At 45.7% G+C, this 17518-nt stretch overlaps 1 protein-coding gene across 1 annotated transcript; it reads left to right on the forward strand.

Moving 5' to 3' along the window:
- Window positions 1-552: 552 nt before the first annotated feature.
- On the forward strand, window positions 553-17518 carry NOXA1 (NADPH oxidase activator 1). The gene is made up of 16 exons (XM_075322946.1): window positions 553-798; window positions 5053-5135; window positions 5353-5461; window positions 5553-5690; window positions 8548-8655; window positions 11621-11680; window positions 11796-11833; window positions 11924-12062; window positions 12138-12197; window positions 13877-13946; window positions 14039-14103; window positions 14187-14408; window positions 14938-15125; window positions 16354-16459; window positions 16651-16771; window positions 17103-17518. The coding sequence occupies exons 1-16, from the start codon at window positions 625-627 to the stop codon at window positions 17195-17197; spliced, it is 1776 nt and encodes a 591-aa protein (XP_075179061.1). The 5' UTR covers window positions 553-624; the 3' UTR covers window positions 17198-17518.

The following is a 17518-nucleotide window of genomic DNA, read 5'->3' on the forward strand; positions in this document are numbered from 1 at the left end:
AAAGCCACTTTGAGCTCCTGGATAAAGATACGTAAATTTCTATCCTATTAAAGGGGTTTTCTTACAAAATGTATTTTTCTACAGGATAGGTGATAAAAGTGGGGTCACTGGGGGTCCGGCCAGGGCCGCTATCTGTATCAGTCCCATGGAAGTGAATGGAGTGGTGGTAACACACAAACTACGGGATTATTTGATAAGTTTGGCACCCCTTTTTTGGGGTTCGGTAGGGGGCCCAGACCCCCAGCAATCATACATATGTGGATCCATGGGGAAACCTCTTTAACATCTATTTTAGTCCATGTACCCAAGGGGTCTGCTGAGTTTTTCGAGATTTGGAGAGTTTCCGCTCAGTTTGTGCTCCAAAACTGTATACGTATCCTTGTACAGGTGTGACATCCCGGCTCTGGGGAGAATGGAGATAGTGATCTATGGACACAAAGCCGTCCTTTCAGGTAAACAGGGCCGTCCTGATTTCTTCACAGTGATGCAAGGCTGGAGTTTCATAGACGGCCCTGTCATTACAGAGGGAGGGACAGGAGCAGCCGCACTTCCTGATACACCTGCATCTACCTGAGCCGGGCTCCATTCCTCTCCATTACCCTGGTGGTGCTGCCCTAGAAGACGATGCCCTACAAGGATCTGATTAAGTGCTGGCACCAAGGCGTCCTGGCCATGGAGAAGAAGGACTGGGACTCGGCTCTGAAGAGCTTCACCAGCATCGAGGATCCTCCTTCCAAGATCTGGTTCAATGTTGGATACATTCACATCCTGAGAGAAGACTTCCCGAGCGCCCTGCAGGTGCGGCCCCAAAAATCTGACCTCAGGAGGGGATCAGTGCGGGAAACATTGGCCCCAATTTATCATTGTTTCTTTAGTTTTTTTGTACTTTAGTCTTTATTATTTTTAAGTTTTTAATTTCTTTAAGTCTTTTTTTTAAGTCTTTTTAGATTTCCTAGACAAATGTTCTTATTCAGATTCTTAGACAGATTAATCGAATAAGACATTTCTATTTTTTTTTATTTTTTTAAAGGAATTGCAATTTTTGTACTAAAAAGGGTTAAACACAAAAAATAGACAACATATTTAGTATCTTTTGTGTTACGTTCTATAATGGCGTGGTTACGAGTAAATCGCATCCGCAGTTAACATCGTCTGTTTTTTTGTTTTGATACTGAAAGGGTTAAGGACGCTTTTCTTTCTGGCTTTATCACAGCTGCAGAACCTTGCCATCACGCCTTTCCGCTATATTTGCCCACTCCTGGCTTTACTCCATGCTGGTGATTAAATCTTCTATGCTGACCATGTTGATGGAGCCAATCTCTGGAATAGCTGTGGTGTTGTTTCAGTTGCAGCTGTGAAGGTTCCTGCTGAAGAAACCTAGCTGTGTTATTTGTTGTGTCTTTCCCAACCTAGTTTGTCTTACTTCCCTTATGTTGTTTTATTGTAGTAGTGGGACTATTATCTCAATGACCTACTCACTAGTCAGGGTAAGTTCAGAGTCAGCTAGGGTGTAGGCATGTGGCAGCGCATGGGGGAAGAACCCATCTAGGGACATTAGGGAGCTCAGGGATCAGTCATAGGTGATAGATCTTCTATTGTGACCACGTTGAAGAAGCCAGTCTCTGGAGTAGCTGAGGAGTCGTTTCAGTTGCAGCTGTGAAGTTTCCTGCTGAAGAAATTAACTGTGTTATTTGTTGTCTCTTTCCCCACCCCATTTGTCTTACTTTCCTTGTGTTGTTTTGTTGTAGTAGTGGGACAAGTATCTCGCTGACTTACTCACTCTTCAGGGTAATTTCAGAGTCACTGAGGGCCTAGGCATGTGATGGCGCATGGGGGAAGGACCTGTCTAGGGACACTAGGGAGCTCAGGGATCAGTCACAGGTGATTTTCTATTCTGACCATGTTGAATGAGCCAGTCTCTGGAGTAGCTGCGGTGTTTGACTTGGAGCTGTGAAGTTGCCTGCTGTGGAAACCTAGCTGTGTTATTTGTTGTATCTTTTCCCACCCCATTTGTTTTATTTTCTTGTGTTGTTTTATTGTAGTAGTGGGACTAGTGTTTCACTGCACTAGTCAGTGTAAGTTCAGGATCAATGATGGCCTAGGCACGTGATGGCGCACGGGCGAAGAACCCGTCTAGGGGCATTAGGGAGCTTAGGGTTCAGTCTTCTACTTTGAGCATATTGAAGGAGCCAGTCTGTGGAGTAGCTGTTGTGTTGTTTCAGTTGCAGCTGTGAAGTTTCTTGCTGAAGAAACCTAGCTGTGTTATTTGTTGTGTCTTTCCCCACCCTGGTTGTCTTACGTTCCTTCTGTTGTTTTATTGTAGTAGTCGGACTAGAATCTTGCTGACCTACTCACTAGCCATGGTAAGTTGAGAGTCAGTGAGGGCCTAGGCACGTGACGGCACATGGGGAAGGAGCCGTCTAGGGGCATTAGGGATCTCAGGGATCAGTCACAGGTGATAGATCTTCTAATCTGACCACGTTAAAGGAGCCAGTCTGTGGAGTAGCTGAGGTGTTGTTTCACTTGCAGCTGTGAAGGTTCCTGCTAGCTATGTTCATCGTTGTCTTTCCCCACCTCATTTGTCTTTCCTTGTGTTGTTTTATTGTAGTAGTGGGACTAGTCTCTCGCTGACCTACTCACTAGCCGGGGTAAGTTCAGTCAGTCAGTACATAGGCATGTGGCGGCGCATGGGGGAAGGACCTGTTTAGGGACAATAGGGAGCTCAGGGATCAGTCACGGGTGAGTGTTAGGTGGTGACTCCTCTCCCTATTGCCAGGTCCTTCCTCTACATGTTCCCTGTTTTTTTTTCCCTTGTGTGTTGCGCCACAGTATATTGTATCATTATATTAAGGCACTATATGGTAGGGTTACGTATACATTGTATCAGTTCATTATATGGGCACCAGATAATGCAGTGATTGAGGTGGAAGCGTTTTCTGACTGTAGGAAGTAATATCATTCTGAGGAGTCATATAGAATGCATTATTAGGAGCAGATGACTGTCTCTCTGGAGCAAGGAAGTCACCAAAAGACAGAAAAGGGGTTTTGCATATTTCTAACCCGTTACGTCATGAGTCAAAGAATGACAAAAATTGACACTGACTATACCGTAGTGTCCAATGAGCTGTACTTTGTGTCGTTCCTCTGTAACTCTTCCTGGAAATGAATAGATTATGTTCCTCTGTAACTCTTCCTGGAAATAAATAGATGATGTTGCTCTGTAATTCTTCCTGGAAATGAATAGATGATGTTCCTCTGTAACTCTTTCTGGAACTTAATAGATGATGTTCCTCTGTAACTCTTTCTGGAACTTAATAGATGTTGTTCCTCTGTAACTCTTCCTGGAAATAAATAGATGATGTTGCTCTGTAACTCTTCCTGGAAATGAATAGATGATGTTCCTCTGTAACTCTTCCTGGAAATGAATAGATGGTGTTCCTCTAACTCTTCTTGGAAATAAATAGATGGTGTTCCTCTGTAACTCTTCCTGGAAATGAATAGATGGTGTTCCTCTGTAACTCTTCCTGGAAATGAATAGATGGTGTTCCTCTGTAACTTTTCCTGGAACTTAATAGATGTTGTTCCTCTGTAACTCTTCCTGGAAATAAATAGATGATGTTGCTCTGTAACTCTTCCTGGAAATGAATAGATGATGTTCCTCTGTAACTCTTCCTGGAAATGAATAGATGGTGTTCCTCTAACTCTTCTTGGAAATAAATAGATGGTGTTCCTCTGTAACTCTTCCTGGAAATGAATAGATGGTGTTCCTCTGTAACTCTTCCTGGAAATGAATAGATGGTGTTCCTCTGTAACCTTTCCTGGAAATGAATAGATGCTGTTCCTCTGTAACTCTTCCTGGAAATGAATAGATGATGTTCCTCTGTAACTTTTCCTGGAAATGAATAGATGATGTTCCTCTGTAACTCTTTCTGGAACTTAATAGATGATGTTCCTCTGTAACTCTTTCTGGAACTTAATAGATGTTGTTCCTCTGTAACTCTTCCTGGAAATAAATAGATGATGTTGCTCTGTAACTCTTCCTGGAAATGAATAGATGATGTTCCTCTGTAACTCTTCCTGGAAATGAATAGATGGTGTTCCTCTGTAACTCTTCTTGAAAATAAATAGATAGTGTTCCTCTGTAACTCTTCCTGGAAATGAATAGCTGGTGTTCCTCTGTAACTCTTCCTGGAAATGAATAGATGGTGTTCCTCTGTAACTTTTCCTGGAAATGAATAGATGGTGTTCATCTGTAACTCTTCCTGGAAATGAATAGATGATGCCGCTCTGTAACTTTTCCTGGAAATTAATAGATGGTGTTCCTCTGTAACTCTTCCTGGAAATGAATAGATGGTGTTCCTCTGTAACCTTTCCTGGAAATGAATAGATGCTGTTCCTCTGTAACTCTTCCTGGAAATGAATAGATGATGTTCCTCTGTAACTTTTCCTGGAAATGAATAGATGGTGTTCCTCTGTAACTCTTCCTGGAAATGAATAGATGATGCCGCTCTGTAACTTTTCCTGGAAATGAATAGATGGTGTTCCTCTGCAACTCTTCCTGGAAATGAATAGACGGTGTTCCTCTGCAACTCTTCCTGGAAATGAATAGATGGTGTTCCTCTGTAACTCTTCCTGGAAATGAATAGATGTTCCTCTGTAACTCTTCCAGGAAATTAATTGATCATGTTCCTCTGTAATTTTTCCTGGAAATGTATAGGTGTGTCACTATGCTGTGACAGCATTCATTGCACGCCATCATGCGCACTGTTGTCAACTGATTTATACATTTCTAGGAGGATCAACAGATGAACAATTCCAATAAAAAATGCTCCAGACTTGTTATATTATGGGGAATACAAGTGTTTATGAAAAAGGACACATCCGGAGAGGGGATTGATCCTCGTAAAGGAAATTTTCCCTATCTGTGGCATTGAAAAAATCACAAAATAACAGCAGTTTTTGGCCAATGCAGGACCAATTTGCATAATAGAGCATAAATAACCGTTAATATATTAATGAGCGCAGGAATATTTAACCCCTCTCTCCCCGCAGGCTTACAGTCAGTGCGTAATTAAGGACCCCTGCCTGGCGGTCGGTTTCTTCCAGAGAAGCTACGTGCACTTTAAGCTGAAGTGGTAAGTCCAATGTACCCTCCATATAATAATAAGGAATTGCACTATTAGTAATTGTCTAGTTTCTTTATTATAGGCTGGTAGTAAGGTGATTGGCAGCCCGGGGTGTGATTACTTATGCACATGTTGGTCAGGGACGTGATATCTTGGTTTGATACCTTTCTGATGTGATCAGTACTTGGTCCCTGCTTGGATCACGTTGTGATCTCTTTTTCCCCAGGTATGAGAAGGCTTTGGGTGACTGCCACTTGGCGATTGCCCAGCTCCGAAGCAACAGCGTCATAGATTACAAGCAGCTGGGTCTGCACCACCTGCTGTACACCTGGGAGGTAAGAGCGCGGCGCAGTGCCCAGACTGACCTCTAGGGGGCAGCACCGAGGCCGGTGTAATAGCCCACCTAACGCTTTGTCGTGTTTGCAGGTGCTATACAACTCTGCGGTTATACTCTGCTACCTGGGGAAATGGGAGAGCGCGCAACAGAAGATGAATGAGGCCGGGAGTTGGCTGCCACCGGAAATTAGGAACGCCAAGCTCGAAGCGGCCCAGGCCCAGATTCAGGTAAGTGACGTTTATGATGGATTGAATAAGCATTTTTATGTAAAAGGTTGTTTAAAAGGAGGAATCCTACAAATATTCTGCTTCCCTCCCTGAGTCCTGCATGCTCCGTCCTGTCCTAGAGAGAGCCTGTGAGTCCTGCATGCTCCGTCCTGTCCTAGAGAGAGCCTGTGAGTCCTGCATGCTCCGTCCTGTCCTAGAGAGAGCCTGTGAGTCCTGCATGCTCCGTCCTGTCCTAGAGAGAGCCTGTGAGTCCTGCATGCTCCGTCCTATCCTAGAGAGAGCCTGTGAGTCCTGCATACCCCGTCCTGTCCTAGAGAGAGCCTGTGAGTCCTGCATGCTCCGTCCTGTCCTAGAGAGAGCCTGTGAGTCCTGCATGCTCCGTCCTGTCCTAGAGAGAGCCTGTGAGTCCTGCATGCTCCGTCCTGTCCTAGAGAGAGCCTGTGAGTCCTGCATGCTCCGTCCTATCCTAGAGAGAGCCTGTGAGTCCTGCATGCTCCGTCCTGTCCTAGAGAGAGCCTGTGAGTCCTGCATGCTCCGTCCTGTCCTAGAGAGAGCCTGTGAGTCCTGCATGCTCCGTCCTGTCCTAGAGAGAGCCTGTGAGTCCTGCATGCCCCGTCCTGTCCTAGAGAGAGCCTGTGAGTCCTGCATGCCCCGTCCTGTCCTAGAGAGAGCCTGTGAGTCCTGCATGCCCCGTCCTCTCCTAGAGAGAGCCTGTGAGTCCTGCATGCCCCGTCCTGTCCTAGAGAGAGCCTGTGAGTCCTGCATGCCCCGTCCTGTCCTAGAGAGAGCCTGTGATTCCTGCATGCTCCGTCCTGTCCTAGAGAGAGCCTGTGAGTCTTACATGCCCCATCCTGTCCTAAAGAGAGCCTGTGAGTCCTGCATGCCCCATCCTGTCCTAAAGAGAGCCTGTGAGTCCTGCATGCCCCGTCCTGTCCTAGAGAGAGCCTGCGATTCCTGCATAACCCGTCCTCTCCTAGAGCGAGCCTGTGAGTCTTTCATGCCCCATCCTCTCCTAGAGAGTGCCTGTGAGTCCTGCATGCCCCGTCCTCTCCTAGAGAGTGCCTGTGAGTCCTGCATGCCCCATCCTCTCCTAGAGAGTGCCTGTGAGTCCTGCATGCCCCGTCCTCTCCTAGAGAGTGCCTGTGAGTCCTGCATGCCCCGTCCTCTCCTAGAGAGTGCCTGTGAGTCCTGCATGCCCCGTCCTCTCCTAGAGAGTGCCTGTGAGTCCTGCATGCTCCGTCCTGTCCTAGAGAGAGCCTGTAATTCCTGCATGCCCCGTCCTGTCCTAGAGAGAGCCTGTGAGTCCTGTATGCCCCGTCCTGTGATAGAGAGAGCCTGTGAGTCCTGCATGCCCCGTCCTGTCCTAAAGAGAACCTGTGAGTCCTGCATGCCCCATCCTGTCCTAGAGAGAGCCTTTGAGTCCTGCATGCCCCGTCCTGTCCTAAAGAGAGCCTGTGAGTCCTGCATGCCCCGTCCGGTCCTAAAGAGAGCCTGTGAGTCCTGCATGCCCCGTCCTGTCCTAAAGAGAGCCTGTGAGTCCTGCATGCCCCGTCCTGTCCTAGAGAGAGCCTGTGAGTCCTGCATGCCCCATCCTGTCCTAGAGAGAGCCTTTGAGTCCTGCATGCCCCGTCCTGTCCTAAAGAGAGCCTGTGAGTCCTGCATGCCCCGTCCGGTCCTAAAGAGAGCCTGTGAGTCCTGCATGCCCCGTCCGGTCCTAAAGAGAGCCTGTGAGTCCTGCATGCCCTGTCCTGTGCTAGAGAGAGCCTGCGAGTCCTGCATGCCCTGTCCTGTCCTAAAGAGAGCCTGTGAGTCCTGCATGCCCCATCCTTTGCTAGAGAGAGCCTTTGAGTCCTGCATACCCCGTCCTGTCCTAGAGAGAGCCTGTGAGTCCTGCATGCCCCGTCCAGTCCTAGAGAGAGCCTGTGAGTCCTGCATGCCCCGTCCAGTCCTAGAGAGAGCCTATGAGTCCTGCATGCCCCGTCCTAGAGAGCCTGTGAGTCCTGCATGCCCCGTCTTGTCCTAGAGAGAGCCTGATTCCTGCATGCCCCGTCCTGTCCTAGAGAGAGCCTGTGAGTCCTGCATGCCCTGTCCTGTCCTAGAGAGAGTCTGTGATTCCTGCATGCCCCACCCTGTCCTAAAGAGAGCCTGCGAGTCCTGCATGCCCCGTCCTGTCCTAGAGAGAGCCTGTGATTCCTGCATGCCCCGTCCTGTCCTAGATAGAGCCTGTGATTCCTGCATGCCCCGTCCTGTCCTAAAGAGAGCCTGTGAGTCCTGCATGCCCCGTCCTGTCCTAGAGAGAGCCTGTGAGTCCTGCATGCCCCGTCCTGTCCTAGAGAGAGTCTGTGATTCCTGCATGCCCCGTCCTGTCCTAGAGAGTCTGTGATTCCTGCATGCCCCGTCCTGTCCTAGAGAGAGCCTGTGAGTCCTGCATGCCCCGTCCTGTCCTAGAGAGTCTGTGAGTCCTGCATGCCCCGTCCTCTCCCAGAGAGAGCCTGTGAGTCCTGCATGTCCCGTCCTGTCCTAGAGAGAGCCTGTGAGTCCTGCATGCCCCTCCCTCTCCTAGAGAGAGCCTGTGAGTCCTGCATACCCTGTCCTCTCCTGGAGGAAAACCTGAATTATTTGAGTGTTTGCTGTCAATACATTTTATGAGGGCTGGGCAAACAGGACTCACATGCTCATATACAGATTATGTTTGTAGACGATGCCTATACCTTCTCACACTGTGCAGTTTTCTGTACCTAATTCAGGTCCTTGGATCCTAAGTGTCCGGACCTCCTGCTAATGATGGTATAATGATATTTTATACATACCGGATCCTAGAGACGACCTCACCATAGATTGTGCGTTCTTCCTACAGAGCCGACAACTGCTACAGCCGATCTCCGTACCGGACGGGGAAATTTTCAGGCCTCGAAAGCAGGAAGTGCAGCAGCTGAATTCTATAGATTTCTTGGGTAAACCAAAGGTGAGCAAAGAGCGTTCCACCTAAAATGACTCAACCCCCGGTCTATAAATGTCGGCAGCCAAACCCATCAGCAGGAGTCCGGATAAAGGATTATTTATCATCAGTGCAACCTTGTATCAGAACAGGCAAAATAGAAAGTATCAAATGTAACTTTATATGTAAACGCTGCAGAAGGAAACAGGCAAAATGTCTCAAAATGCACAATATAAGAGCAGATAGTAATTAGATCTTGCTCTCTAAAGACTCCTTTACTAAACGTGGATCCATGTTGCGGGATGACAAAGTGCATCGGACCTCTCCATCCCCTGCCAGGGTGGTGCCAGAGTCAAATGCACCATTGAGGTTGCGGAAACCTATACTATAAGTACCACACTTGGTGCCCAAATGGTTGGTTTACCCTTAGTGCACCACTACGGGGACCTTCAAGGTGCATGTCAGAGTGCAGGTGCCGTTAACACTTAAAAGGACTGTCTCACTAAGGCAACACCCTTCATATGCCTCAGTCCTTGGACTACCTGGTTCGTCTTTGGATGATTTGGACAACCATCTATATAAATGGTTAGTGTACTACAAGGTGCACTTGCTGTTAACACTTAAAAGGACTGTCTCACTAAGACAACACCCTTCATATGCCCCAACCCTTCACAGACATGGTTCATATAAGTGGTCAGTCTACCCTTAGTGCACCACTACGGGGACCTTCAAGGTGCATATCAGTGTGCAGTCATTATTAACACTGAAAAGGGTTGTCTCACTAAGACCACATCCTTCATATTCCTGAGCCTTTGGCAGACCTGGTTCATCCTTGTGTGATAATACAGTCATTTATATAAATGGTCAATCTACCCTTAGTGCACTACTATAGGGACCTTCAAGGGGCATGTCAGGGCGCAGTTGCCGTTAACACTTAAAAGGACTGTTTCACTAAGACAGCACCCTTCATATACCTCAGCCCTGGGCAAACCTGGTCGTCCTTATATGAATCGGACAGCCATTTATATCAGTGGTCAGTTCACCCTTAGTGTACCACTATGGGGATCTTCAAGGTACATGTCAGGGCAGAGTTGCCGTTAACACTTAACAGCACTGTCTCACTAAGACAACACCCTTCATATGCCCCAGCCCTTCGCAGACATGGTTCATCCTTGTATGATTTGGACAACCATTTATATAAATGGTCAGTCTACCCTTAGCGTACCACTACGGGGACCTTCAAGGTGCATGTCAGGGTGCAGTCACCATGAACACTTAAAGGGCTGTTTCACCAAGACAAGACTCTTCTACTGTATCCTCACCTATCCCTTGTAGACTGTGAGCCCTCGTGGGAAGGGACCTCTATCCTCCTGTACCAGTCTGTGCCTTGTATTGTTTATGATTATTGTACTTGTCCCTATTATGTATACCCCTTTCACATGTAAAGCGCCATGGAATTGATGGCGCTATAATAATAAAAAATAATATGCCTCAGACCTGGGAAAATAGGGGTTTCTTTTTGTATAATTCGGACAATTATTTATATAAATGGTCAGTCTACCCTTAGTGCACCACTACAGAGTCCTTCAAGGTGCATGTCACGGCGCAGTTGCTGATAACACTTTAAAAGACTGTCTCACCAAGGCAACACCCTTCATATTCCTCAGCTCTTGGTATACCTGGTTCGTCCTTGGATGATTTGGACAACCATGTATATAAATGGTCCGTCTACTCTTAGTGCACCACTACGGAGACCTTCAAGGTGCATGTCAAGGTGCAGTTGCTGTTAACACTTAAAAGGACTGTCTCACTAAGACAACACCCTTCATATTCCTCAGCCTTTGTCAGACCTGGTTCATCCTAGTATGATTCCGACAACCATTTATATAAATGGTCAGTCTACCCTTAGTGCACCACTACGGGGACCTTCAAGGTGCATATCAGTGTGCAGTCCCCATTAACACTTAAAAGAGTTGTCTCACTAAGACCACATCCTTCATATTCCTCTGCTCCTGGTTCGTCCTTGTGTGATTCAGACAATTATTTATATAAATGGTCAATCTACCCTTAGTGCACTACTACGGGGACCTTCAAGGTGCATGTCAGGGAGCAGTTGCTGTTAACACTTAAAAGGACTGTCTCACTAAGACAACACCCTTCATATGCCCCAACCATTCACAGACATGGTTCATCCTAGTATGATTCAGACAACCATCTATATAAATAGTCAGTCTACCCTTAGTGCACCACTACGGGGACCTTCAAGCTGCATGTCAGTGTGCAGTCACCATTAACACTTAAAAGAGTTGTCTCACTAAGACCACATCCTTCATATTCCTCAGCCTTTGTCAGACCTGGTTCGTCCTTGTGTGATTCAGATAATCATTTATATAAATGGTCAATCTACCCTTAGTGCACTACTACGGGGGCCTTCAAGGTGCATGTCAGGGCGCAGTTGCTGTTATCACTTAAAAGGACTGTCTCACTAAGACCACATCCTTCATATGCCTCTGCCCTTGGCAGACCTGGTTCGTCCTTGGATGATTGGACAACCATCTATATAAATGGTCCGTCTATACCCCTAGCGCACCACTACGGGGACCTTCAGGGTTCATGTCAGGGCACAGTCACCATTAAGACTTAAAAAGGCTGTCTCACTAAGACAACACCCTTCATATACCTGAGCCCTTGGCAGACCTGGTTTGTCCTTGTATGATTCAGACAGCCATTTATATAAATGGTCCGTCTATACCCTTAGCGCACCACTACGGGGACCTTCAGGGTTTATGTCAGGCGCAGTCACCATTAACACTAAAAAAGGCTGTCTCACTAAGACAATACCCTTCATATACCTGAGCCCTTGGCAGCCCTGGTTTGTCCTTGTATGATTCAGACAGCCATTTATATAAATGGTCGCCACGTAACGCTACATCTCTTCTGCACTCAGTGTCCAGGGTTTTCATGACAAATCCTTATTTAATCTCCTACCCAGGTGATCTCGTCTGTGGTTCCCAATGACCAGTACAGCGGCTTTGAGCCTCTGCGCCCCCAGGTAAGTCTTCATTTAAAGACCCATATTCCACAATTAAACTGGTAATTTTGAGGATCTGATTGCTGAATCTCATTACAAAGTAGCTAACTTTTTGGATATGTCTCCTCTGCTGCAGAAGCCGGGATTTTACCAGCCGTGCCAGGAGGCCATGCAGTAAGTTCTTCATCTTCTGCTCCTTAGTGCAAATAGCTAAACTTATCCTAGCACAACTGACCTATGACCTGTGACCTGTGACCCCTACAGAGGCCGGGATGCTGGCTACCACCGTGTTATGGTCCATTATTATCCTGAAAACTCCGGAGAGGTGGCCGTGAAGGCCAATAGCATCGTCTTCATTCTGAACAAACATGGAGATTGGGCAACGGCCATCCACGACGGGCAAGTAAGAGCCTTCTATACCGACTTGCACATTATATCTCCACATTATCGTTTCTCAATATTTGCTTCTGTTTCCTAGAAAATTCTCATTCCAGAGAATATTTTGGAACCTGTGGACGCGCCCAAGGCTGATATGAAGGTAAGTGCAGCACATTGCACCTTCTTTTTTTTAAAGGGGTTTTTTACTAAGGGTTTTATTAAGGATGTATACAGTGCCTTGCAAAAGTATTCAGCCCCCTTGAATTTTTAAACCTTTTCCCACATTTCAGGCTTCAGACATAAAGATAAAAATGTTAATGTTCTGGTGAAGAATCAACAACAAGTGACAATTGTGAAGTTGAACAATATTTATTGCTTATTTTAAATTTTTGTAAAAAATAATAAACTGAAAATTGGGGCGTGCAATATTATTCATCCCCTGTAAGTTAATACTTTGTAGCGCCCCCTTTTGCTGCGATTACAGCTGCAGTCTCTTGGGGTATGTGTCTATTAGATTTGCACATGGAGAGGCTGAAATTCTCGCCCATTCTTTGTAAACAGCTGGAGCTCAGTGAGGTTGGATGGAGACGTTTGTGAACAGCAGTTTTCAGCTCTTTCCACAGATTCTCGATTGGGTTCAGGTCTGGGCTGTGACTTGGCCATTCTAACACCTGGATACGGTTATTTGTGACCATTCCATTGTAGATTTTGCTTTATGTTTGGGATCATTGTCTTGTTGGAAGACAAATCTCCGTCCCAGTCTCAGGTCTTTTGCAGACTCCAACAGGTTTTCTTCAAGAATGGTCTTGTATTTGGCTCCATCCATCTTCCCATCAATTTTTCCCATCTTCCCTGTCTCTGCTGAAGAAAAAGCAGGCCCAAACCATGATGCTGCCTCCACCATGTTTGACAGTGGGGATGGTGTGTTCAGGGTGATGAGTTTGGCATTGTGCCCAAATAGTTAGATTTTGGTTTCCTCTGAGCAGAGCCCCTTCTTCCACATGTTTGGTGTCTCCAGGTGGCTTGTGGCAAACTTTAAACAACACTTTTTATGGCTATCTTTGAGAAATGGCTTTCTTCTTGCCACTCTTCCATAAAGGCCAGATTTGTGCAGTGTACGACTGATTGTTGTGCTATGGACAGACTCTCCCACCTCAGCTGTAGATCTCTGCAGATCATCCAGAGGGATCATGGGCCTCTTGGCTGCATCTCTGATCAGTCTTCTCCTTGTGTGAGATGATAGTTTGGATGGACGGCCGGGTCTTGGTAGATTTGCAGTGGTATGATGCTCCTTACATTTCAATATGATCGCTTGCACAGGGCTTATTGGGATGTTTAAAGTTGTAGAAATCTTTTTGTAACCAAATCCGGCTTTAAACGTCTCCACAACAGTATCCTGGACCTGCCTGTTGTGTTCCTTGGTCTTCATGATGCTCTCTGCGCTTTACACAGAACCCTGAGACTATCACAGAGCAGGGGCATTATACGGAGACTTGATTACACACAGGGGCTTATATTTATCATCATCAGTCATTTAGGACAACATTGGATCATTCAGAGATCCTCAATCAACTTCTGGAGTGAGTTTGCTGCGCTGAAAGTAAAGGGGATGAATAATATTGCACGCCACAATTTTCAGTTTATTCTTTTTTACAAAAGTTTAAAATAAGCAATAAATTTCCTTCATCTTCACAATTGTGTCACTTGTTGATTCTTCACCAGAACATTAACATTTTTATCTTTATGTTTGAAGCCTGAAATGTGGGAAGAGGTTGAAAAATTCAAGGGGGCGAATACTTTTGCAAGGCACTGTATATATAACTTTTTTTTTTTTTACAGAAAATGAACAATGGGATTCCTCTGCCCCCCACCAAGATGCCCCCCACTAGACCCAATGCAAAAACTGCTGGTGAGCAATGTACAGAATTTGAAGGAATGGTTGGGATTTTTTGGGGACGTCCGAAATCTTGGGAGATTTTGATAATTGACTGTGTATTATAGGTAACGCTCCACCATCTGTGTATGCACCACCACAGCCGGGGTCAGAGCCATCGGCACCCAATGAGGTATTATATGTCCGGCGGATTTAACACTCGCACTTTTCAAATGTTTGTTTCGAGTTTTGCTAAAATTCTCCGTCTTATTTTAGGATCCAAAAAGAGAAGATCCTGGGGCCTCCTCTGAAGAAGGACAAGTGAAGGCCACAATGGTCCAAGAAGAAGACCAGGTGAAGGGCGTTCCTCCTCGAGAGAAAGTGGAGATGACTGCACGCACCGTGATCGCGGAGGCCGCCCCTTACAGACCCCTCCAGAGGGTAGAAATGGTCGTCACATTGCAAAGTTGTGCATCGGTCACCAAAGAAGTCACAGAGGTGAAGAATCAAGCAATGGAGGAAGGGATATAATGCTACAAACACATAGGAAAAGTGTCCTTATGTGTTTCTTCTGTTCCTTCAGGAAATTCCATATGATGAAACAGCGCCACCCTTGACTATAGGCTGTGTTTGGTATTGCAGCTTAGTGATTTCACTGTACTGGACATGCAATACCAGTCACAGCTCATGGACAAAAGTGATGCAGTTTAAAAAAAAATAAGAAAAAAAAATTAAAAAAATAAAATAAAAATATATATATATATATATATATATATATATATATATATATATATATTTTTATTTTTTTTTTAATTTTTCTTTTAAACTGCATCACTTTTGTCCATGAGCTGTGACAGGTATTGCATGTCCAGTACAGTGAAATCACTAAGCTGCAATACCAAACACAGCCTATAGTCAAGGGTGGCACTGTTTCATCATATGGAATAATGGATAAAATAAAATAAAACCTTATTAGACAAATTGCATCGTCTTAAAGAAATTCTACATTCTTTTTTTCCTGAGACAGGAAATAAGAGAAAATGATAAAGTAGAGGTAGAGGCGTCTGCACCGATAGAGGACGTGATCACAATACAGGTGCACACGGAGTTCACTGTGGATTTACCAGTGAGTAAGGACATCACCTACCAGGAACTACAGCGCCTCCTCAGGAACAAACTGCAACAGCAAGGGGAGAAGATGAGCATACAGCTCAGGTAAAGAAATAAGACATTCATGTGTCTTATTTATTATACCTCATATACATACATTACATTACTCATCCTGAGTTATCTGATGAATTATACTCCTCCAGAGCTGCACTCATTATTCTGCTGGTGCAGTCACTGTGTACATACATTACTGATCCTGAGTTACCTCCTGTATTATACTCCAGAGCTGCACTCACTATTCTGCTGGTGCAGTCACTGTGTACATACATTACATTACTGATCCTGAGTTACCTCCTGTATTATACTCCAGAGCTGCACTCACTATTCTGCTGGTGCAGTCACTGTGTACATACATTACATTACTGATCCTGAGTTACCTCCTGTATTATACTGCAGAGCTGCACTCACTATTCTGCTGCTGCAGTCACTGTGTACATACATTACATTACTGATCCTGAGTTACCTCCTGTATTATACTCCAGAGCTGCACTCACTATTCTGCTGGTGCAGTCACTGTGTACATACATTACATTACTGATCCTGAGTTACCTCCTTTATTATACTGCAGAGCTGCACTCACTATTCTGCTGGTGCAGTCACTGTGCACATACATTACATTACTGATGCTGAGTTACCTCCTGTATTATACTCCAGAGCTGCACTCACTATTCTGCTGGTGCAGTCACTGTGTACATACATTACATTACTGATCCTGAGTTACCTCCTGTATTATACTCCAGAGCTGCACTCACTATTCTGTTGGTGCAGTCACTGTGTACATACATTACATTACTGATCCTGAGTTACCTCCTGTATTATACTCCAGAGCTGCACTCACTATTCTGTTGGTGCAGTCACTGTGTACATACATTACATTACTGATCCTGAGTTACCTCCTGTATTATACTCCAGAGCTGCACTCACTATTCTGCTGGTGCAATCACTATGTACATACGTTACTTTAGTGATCCTGTGTTAGATGCAGTTACTCTTAGTGGAAACAGTCAACAAGCTGGTTGTCAGACACATCCCTGGCAGTTGAGCTGAGCTTTTATTAATCCATGATGCTCTTGGTGTAAAGACTTCCCAGACTACAAATTACAAGAGCAAGCCCAGTTCAGACCCTGAACAACCAGGTAATACTGGCCTGCAGAATTGTGATTTCAGCTCTGGACATAAATACTTGTCAGTACTTTTAATGATGTAATAAATTTGGGCGACTCATTCCTCCACAGTGTATAAGGCAGGGCTTCATTCACACTGTGTCCATCAGTTACAGGGACAGTGAAAGTAAACGGTTAACATCGGTAAAGGATGACGGAGACCTACCGGGGATGTGGATGCAAGCGGAAAACAAGAGACTGATGCTGTGCTGTAAGGTAGAGACGTATGCAATGATAAAACACAACAGCGCCCCCACGTCTACACAGGTTGTGCCTGGTATTGCAGTCCAACTTATATTTAATAGCTGCAATACCAGACACAACCTGCTGACCGGTGCGGCGCTATTGCTGAAAAAAAAACAAACATAGAAGCTAATCTGTTACAACCTCATTACTCCTGTGCGCAGGACTCCTGCTGTGTGGGGAGACCCATTCTATGTCGCATGAAGGCCATCTACACATACGCAGCAGAGGGACCCGAGGACCTGCCCTTTAAGCAGGGTGACCTGATAGACATCTTCTCTGAAGGTAACACTTTCCTCCCTAGATTTTGCTTTACAGTGTTACTTTGTAAGATCGCAGAAACAGCGCCACTCTGGTCTGCAGGCCGTGTGTGGTACTGCAAGTGAATGGTCATCACTCCCATAAGGCTCCAGGAGGTTGTACACAGTATTGTCAATGGCGCCCCCTGCTGAGAAATGCATTTTTTAGGATGAGAGGAGGGATGATGTACAAGGGGGTGGAGCTTGGCCGCCATTACTGACATGACCCACCCCTGAGTTATAGGATAGGTTGCGGGGGTCCGGAGGGGCTTCTAGCTGCCGTTTCATGGCTCTTATCTATGTTTTTGTCCCCGCAGTAAATGAAGAATGGCTGGAGGGTCACTGTAATGGAAGCATCGGGATATTTCCAAAATGTTTTGCCACCAAAGTCAGTGAAGAGGACACATCGTGAGGTCAGAGGAGGGCGAGACCCCAGTGTGTGTCGGTGGGCACCGGGGTCCCCGTGTATTCACAGGACGGAGCGGGACCATGATCTAACATGGAGGTCACTGGAGGTCACAGTCTTACACGCCTGCGCTTATCGGCATTTTGTATTCTCTTTTTATATATAAAGCGATGATTCCTGATACACTGTACATAGATTGTGTTATTTATATACGTAATGATGAGTGTAGATCAGACAGCTGATCCCTATAGATCCCTATAGATCTGTGCAAGATATCGTCTCTGTATGTATGCTGTATATTATCCAATAAAATCACTATTTCCATTA

The sequence above is a fragment of the Anomaloglossus baeobatrachus genome, chromosome 9 (assembly GCF_048569485.1).
Source record: "Anomaloglossus baeobatrachus isolate aAnoBae1 chromosome 9, aAnoBae1.hap1, whole genome shotgun sequence".
NCBI classification, from domain to species: domain Eukaryota; kingdom Metazoa; phylum Chordata; class Amphibia; order Anura; family Aromobatidae; genus Anomaloglossus; species Anomaloglossus baeobatrachus.

Excerpts from the sequence above, each read along its gene's own strand:
- NOXA1 (XM_075322946.1), top strand. The coding sequence starts at position 625 with ATGCCCTACAAGGATCTGATTAAGTGCTGGCACCAAGGCGTCCTGGCC. Across the intron at positions 12,063-12,137 it reads CGGCCATCCACGACGGGCAA|AAAATTCTCATTCCAGAGAA; the intron begins GTAAGAGCCTTC and ends TCTGTTTCCTAG. Across the intron at positions 16,460-16,650 it reads GACTGATGCTGTGCTGTAAG|GACTCCTGCTGTGTGGGGAG; the intron begins GTAGAGACGTAT and ends TCCTGTGCGCAG.